The sequence below is a fragment of the Triticum dicoccoides genome, chromosome 7A (genome assembly GCF_002162155.2).
Source record: "Triticum dicoccoides isolate Atlit2015 ecotype Zavitan chromosome 7A, WEW_v2.0, whole genome shotgun sequence".
Lineage (NCBI taxonomy): Eukaryota > Viridiplantae > Streptophyta > Magnoliopsida > Poales > Poaceae > Triticum > Triticum dicoccoides.
The window spans coordinates 369,825,330-369,832,426 of NC_041392.1; the positions used below are offsets into that span (position 1 = coordinate 369,825,330).

General features: G+C 49.9%; 1 protein-coding gene across 7 annotated transcripts in view; it reads right to left on the bottom strand.

Annotated features, from left to right (window-relative positions):
* Positions 1-1,962: 1,962 nt before the first annotated feature.
* LOC119329909 (thylakoid membrane protein slr0575-like) overlaps positions 1,963-7,097 on the bottom strand; it is a 43,566-nt gene continuing 38,431 nt past the window's right edge. For 5 of the 7 annotated variants that reach the window (XM_037603012.1, XM_037603011.1, XM_037603013.1 and 2 more), the window contains 2 exons: positions 2,352-2,397; positions 1,963-2,282 (listed from right to left, as the gene is read on the bottom strand). In XM_037603012.1, coding sequence (XP_037458909.1) covers positions 2,193-2,282; positions 2,352-2,397 — 136 coding nt within the window. In that variant the 3' untranslated portion in view covers positions 1,963-2,192. The remainder of the gene's footprint in view (positions 2,283-2,351; positions 2,398-7,097) is intronic. The other 2 variants (XM_037603014.1, XM_037603009.1) reach the window with 1 other exon arrangement.

The following is a 7,097-nucleotide window of genomic DNA, read 5'->3' on the forward strand; positions in this document are numbered from 1 at the left end:
TGAAAAACGTTTGGTGACGGTTTTACGCCGCGATGGGGTAGGGCAGAAGGCTGAGTCCGCCGTCCAATCATGAACAGGTGGAAGACGCTGGTGGGAGGCCTGGTTCGGCAGTGATCCTCAGGGCGATGACGCTCGGCGGCGGCAATCAACGTAGGTGCGCAGAGGCGATGCGGGTTTGGTGGGCCTTGGCTGTCCCGCACTGCTGGCGTAGATTCGAGGCGAGTACTCAACAACACCACGATCTTCCCTGGTCATGGTGCTCCGGCCTATTCTCCTCGAGGAGGATGGTGGCCTCCCGGCGCGGTGCGAGCATGATCGTAGCAACGGTGCAGGTAGTGTCTTGCGTACCCTAGCGCGGCGGGCACACGATCATCAGATGAATGAGATGAAATCTGGAAAGGAAGGAAGAGATATTTATGGAGAGAAAAAAATCAATAGCAGAAAAGGCAGGAAATAAACCAAGATACGGAATAAAAGAATATGCCCGTGATTGATGTGAATTGATTGCATTATACATTGCCAAAGAAGAGATCAATTATACCATATAATAATTCAATGAGTTGCCAAAGATTGATCCTGTTTTATCTAGAAAAATAAAAACTGATTAAATAGAAAATCAGGCGGGGGAGGAAATAGAGGGAGTACTACCATACCATGCACGAATTAATTGCGACTAGTTACCATACATAAATTGATTACCTGTTAAGAAAGGAATAGAAAACCAAGGAGAAAACCAGCAGGGGAAAACCGGTGGGGAGAAAAGAAAATCGATTGAGGTGAAAGGGGGTCGTAGGAGAGGTTGGACGAAGGGAGGGGAACGTAAGCCTTTTAGGTAGTAGAGATTTGACAACATCCATACTTGACAACATAATCCGTACATATGAATTGCAATCTTTATATCCATACACATTGAAAACATAGGGAAAAATGTTTACAACCTATATGTCAATTCACAACATATGCATAAATATCCATTCATCACATATCTGTATATTCATACATATACAAACAATCATGTTCATCCATACGCATTGCATACACATTCCAATGTATATATATCCATACATATGCGTTCATCCACTAACAATCTATCCATACACATTGAAATTAAACCAACTCCAATATATCCATGCAACTTATCCATCCATGCGTCCATACACATTAAAAAAAACTACTCCAACATATCCCATACAATCTATCCATTCATTCATCCACACATTATATACCTAATATCCATACTAAACAACTTTAACATGACAAACTTCCAAACAAGAGAAACTAGGGTGCACCTAGTGGTATAAAATGCATCCGAAATACAAAGATTTGATACAAAATAATTGGAGTAAAGGATGAAGAATACCTTGCTCTACGTTGGGGAGGACAAATCGACCAAAATGATGCCTAAACGAGGGAGATCGAAGGGGGGATTGCAGAGGAGAGAGTCACCTCCTCTCTGTTCGGGAGAAACAGGGGAGAGCCTGCTCGAGAGAATGGGTGGGTGGCTGGGTAGACCCCACACCACCCCGTCGACCACTTACCTCTCGGGGGCCTACTTCCAGCCTACTGCCATCGAGCCTAGCAGTAAGGTATAACAGGCTACCGCCGCAATCCCTGGCGGTGGTCGCTTATCCACATCAACAAGCACCATGACGGCGCAGACACATTGGGCAGGTACCTACTGCCATTGACCATGGCCATAAGTAGTGTTACCCTACCGCCACAGACAACAGGGGTAGAAAAAAGGTCAAATCCAGAAGAAATGTCAGAACAGTGATTTTGGCCTCTCGGTGGCGAGCGTGGGATGTCAGAACAGGGGAGTGGGGGCCAAAGGGTTGCCAGAGGTGGAGGCTAGAGCAGGGTACATGAGTAGCTCTCCCAACTAATGTCGAATTACTGGGCTGATAAGGCTAAAATCCAAATTAAATGACTAAACGTCCACAGATTTTTCAACTTCTTCAAAAGTTCCCAAAAGAAAATATTGCAACTACTACTATGCCCAATGCTGGCCAATCAAGTCAATTTACATCTTTATTACAATAGCCTTTTTTGTATGCTTTGCATGGAACATACGATGCTAGATTTGGAACTACATACAAAGCTCAAAAGCAAAATTATATACTGAGTATATTACAATAATAACGTTATATATGCAAATTAGTGGGGAAAAGAAATAAATATCATTTTGTTGTATATTAGCAGATAATAGGATTGCAAACGCTGTCACTCTTCCTCTGTGGTCTCCGAGATAAGACGCACTTCATATAGGTCGTCACCACCTTTTCCTGGGTCATCGGAACAATGGTAAGATAGTGATTGATACAGGGTATTAGACAATAACGAGCACAACTCACCAATTTCAGCCTTAATTCCAGGACCGAAAAAGGAGGTGAATTTTGCCTGCGTAAGAAAAAAGTTTGCAAGGCTCAGTACTCATATACTCCCTCCGTTCCCAAATGTCTTTTTAGAGATTCCAACAAGTGACTACATATGGAGCAAAATAAGTGAATCTACACTCTAGAATATGTCTACATACATCCATATGTTGTAGTCCATTTGAAATATCTAAAAAGACTTATATTTAGGAACGGAGGGAGTATCTGCATATATACTACTACTACTTATAAAAGCACGAGTGAATCCAAATGATATGTGCCATCCAACCACCTATGTCCACTGTATCACGTTGCTTCAATGATGTATACATCACATCATCAATATTTTGAAAACATGATAATTGCATTGATCATAATTTGAAACAAAATTAGTTGCATTAAACACAATAAATCTTGGAATTAATATTAATTGTGATCAATCTTGAAAATAATATTACTGTCAAGCTGTATGTGCATGCACGTATACACGGTTACTAATTTAATTTTGGACGCAACTACAAAACGAACCGTCAGATTTTTTACCATGGCAACAACTTAGAATGTTTTTCATGGCAATTATAGTTGTGGTGAGGATGGCATCAGTTTTTGCCATGATTTGTCATGTTTGCTAAAGGAAATTGGCATCATCTCAACAATTAGAATTGCTAAAAAATCTGATGTAAGATTTTTGTCAATTTCTTGGGTGTGTTTTTTAGAGAAAATGCACGAAAGCCCGACTTCAAATTAATGAAGCCAACAACCGGCTAGGATACAATAGTGTTGAATTACAAAGGCAAAGACTTACAAAATCTCAAAGATTACATGCATATCTCAATACTACCAGAAGCAGCAGCGAGTAGAGCACCATGGGAAACTACCATCAAGCCGCCGAAGATCTCATGCAGCCAGAACAGCAGAACCATAGTATCCAGACAACAGCAATTGCCGTGGACATGAAAAACCAGACTGCTTGAAGAACATCGACTCCGCCGGGCAACTGCCGTATCTCCCCTTCATCCAGACCGTGCCACACACGTGGGCGCCAACCACAGGCCGGCAACCCACAAGCAAACAAGGCAAGGAGCCGCTGAAAGATGCGGAAGGACAAACTCGCCACCACCAACGCCGGTAACCAGGAGAGCCGAGCACCGCCACCACCACCAATCACCACGCACGAGGATCACATCCCCCGACCACCCCTTGAACGGCGCCTCCAGGGAGGACCAAGACACCAGGACGCCTCCGCCATCCGGCCAAAGGCCAAGACTTTCGTCCCAAAGAAGGGAGGGAGGGGGGGGGACCTGGTAGTTTGACCCACTCTCAAGAGGGAGAACGGCACCGGAGCGCCGGCGGCATCGAGGTCGACGTGAAATCGACCAAGTGTTTCCCCCATTCCAAGACTTCCACGACCCCATCCTCGACAGCCCGATCTGACAGACCGTCACAAGGGGAAGGGGCCGGGAGGAAGAAGAAGCCACCTGCCGCTGCAACGAGACCTCGCCGCCCTCACACCGCCCAAGCGAGCGGAAGGGAAGGCCATCTCCACCCAAGGCCGTCACCCTGGCTTCCAGAGCCACTCACACTGGCGCGAGGCAGCAGATCCTTGCCGCACCGGAAGACGCGCAGTAGCCGGCAGACTCCTTGGGTGGCGGCGAGGAGGGGGGAGAAAGAAGGAGAGGTGGTGGATGCTAGGGTTTGGGTCACTCCTATGTCGTCCGGGAAGGGCAACGCGTGAGCCACGACGTATTTTAGTACACCCCCTTTAGAAAAGTCGTCTGTAGATCCGCCGTGGAGACTGAAGGTAGTCTTTGAAGTTCTAAAGGGTGATTTAACTTGCTGATGTTTTGCATCAAGATACTCACCTTTAATCTCCTAGATTCACGACGTGATCTCGTAAATTTCGGTGTGCTTATCCAAGCCCTGGATGCCCGTGCCGACATGTCTGGGATCTTCCCGGATGAGTGGATGCTGCAATATGACCTTGAAGACCAGCTCTCAACCATTTACACGGATGAAGAGGCCTACTGGCGACTGCATGGTACCCAACGGTGGGTGCTTCGGGGGTGATGCCAACACCGCCTATTTCCAGGCGGTGGCGAACGGCCGGCGGCGTCGAAACTCCATCCACTGCCTGTGGGATGGAGACACGCCTCTCGTTCGCCCCTCGGCCATCCGTGCCCATGTAGATGACTTCTATAAAGCCCTATTTACCCCCACCCCTCGAGGTGGGGCTAGTCTCGCCTCCGACATTTGGTCGGGTGATCAATTGGTCTCTGTTGAGACCAATGCGGCATTAGTGGCCCCCTTCACCGAGGACGAGGTCCTCGCGGCTATTAAAGGGATGAACCCCTCCTCGGCCCTGGGACCGGATGGCCTGCCCGTAACGTTCTTCAAAATGTTCTGGCCGACCATCAAGCCGGAGGTCATGGCCCTGTTTGAGGAATTCTACTCGGGCGCCTCAACTATGGTATCGTGACCCTCATCCTCAAGGTCCCGGGCGCCTCCAACATCTGCCAATTTCATCCAATCACAGTGATTAATGTCATATTCCGGATCCTGGCCAAAGGGTACGCCAATAGGGTGACCCTGCTCGCTGACGCGATTACCCATCCCAACCAATCCGCCTTCATACAAGGCCGATTTATTCTGGATGGGGTGCTGGTATTCCACGAAGTCCTCCACGAGGTTCGGATGAAACGCCATCGGGCGGTCTTTCTGAAGCTAGACTTCCACAAAGCGTACGACACGGTCCACTGGCCCTTCTTGCGGGAAGTGTTGCTTCGCAAAGGCTTTGACGACCGTTGGGTGACTCGCGTCATGCAGCTTGTCTCCTGTGGCCGGACCGCTGTGAACATCAACGGTGACATTGGGCCCTACTTCCCCACCCTCTGTGGGGTCCGTTAGGGTGACCCGTTCTCGCCGTTTCTGTTCAACATGGTGGTTGATGCCTGGCATCCATCCTTGATAAGGCCAAGGATGCTAGCCATATTCGCGGCATCGTCCCCCACCTAGTCGGAGGGGGAGGGGTCTCCCTCCTTCAATATGCGGATGATACCATAATAATGGTGGAGGGCTCCGTCCAAGACATTGCTAACCTGAAGTTCCTCCTCCTGTGCTTCCAACAGATGTCGGGCCTAACCATCAACTTCGATAAAAGCGAAGTGATGGTTCTCGGGTTCCCCCGGAGGAAGCACAGGCTATTGTGGACAGGCTAAATTGCCGGTTGGGTTCTTTCCCCACGACCTAACTGGGGATCCCCGTTAGTGATTCGCGCCTCACTGTGGCGGATTTTCGCCTCACGGTGACCCGTATGCAACACCGCGTTGAGCCCTGGAAAGGGCGCTGGTTGTCGAAGACTGCTCGTGTGATCCTTATCAACTCTTCGCTTGCCAGCCTTCTTTGGTTCCTCATGAGCTTCTATAGCCTCCATGAGACCCTTCATCAGGAGATCGCCAAATATCAATCTAGATTCTTCTGGGCTGGGGAGGGGGATAAGCAGAAGTACCATATGGTAAGCTGGCCCCATATCTGCAAACCCAAGGACCAGGGTGGTCTTGGGATCTTGTCCTCCCGACGCATGAACATTGCCCTCCTGACCCGTTGGCTCTGGCGCATTGCCAATGGCGATGGAGGTCTTTGGCTCACCATCATCCAAAACAAGTACCTTCGAGGACAGCCTCTTGCATTCTGTCAGCGCTCGGGCGGCTCCCAGTCTATGGACAGGGGTGCGTGGAAGCTTGCTATCCATGTGCCAGAGCCATGAGTTGGTTGCGAGATCTTATGGGTTTCACCTCTAGCCTACCCCAACTTGTTTGGGACTAAAGGCTTTGTTGTTGTTGTTGTTGTTGTCGTCCAGCTGCTACCTGTGCTTCGCATTGGCACATCCATCTCGGTTGGTACTGGGTCCTCGACCCTGTTCTGGTTTGATCGGTGGATTGGCGACACCCCCTGGCCGCCCGATTTCCGGAGCTCTTCGCCATTGCAGTTGACCCTCGTGTCTCTGTCGAGACGGCCCTTATTGACTTAGGGCGCCTCGCTTTCCGCCGCCCCTTTGGCCCACCTGAAGTTGCCGCTTGGGATGCCCTCCTTCAGGACATCGCCCTCCTCCCTATGGACGGCGCCGTCACCCCGAACGCCATCTCTTGGCGTCTGGAACTTCCGGCTGCTTCTCCACCAAATCCCTCTACGCGGCCATCGCCCCCTCGACGGCCCCCGAGCCCTTTAGTTTGATTTGGGACATCCACCTGCCCCTGAAGATCAGGATCTTCTTATGGCAATGGATCTGAGGCCGCCTCCCGTCCGGCGTGGAGGTCCTTAAGCGTAATGGACCTGGGGATGGGATGTGCCCCATGTGCGGCACGGTGGAGGATGCTAACCACATCTTCTCGTGCTCCATGGCTCAGTTCCTTTGGTCCTGATTCCGCGAGACGGTTGGGGGCCAGTGGTGCAACACCAACTTCCCTGACCTGCTTGCGGAAATTCACGCCTCCCCCCTCGCTACCGCCATATTAGATGGCTTTGTGTTGGGGTCCTTGCCTGAACGCTTTGGACCGTTCGCAATAAGCTTGTCATACAGAAGGTGGCTCTTCGACGTGCTACTAACGCCATCTTTAAAATGTGTGGATACTTGCAGCTCTGGCGGCCGCTTAGCCGCCCCCAGGATCGGGACGTCATCAACAACCTCCTCGCCGACCTTCGATCGATGGCCTTCCTCTTGGCGCCTCC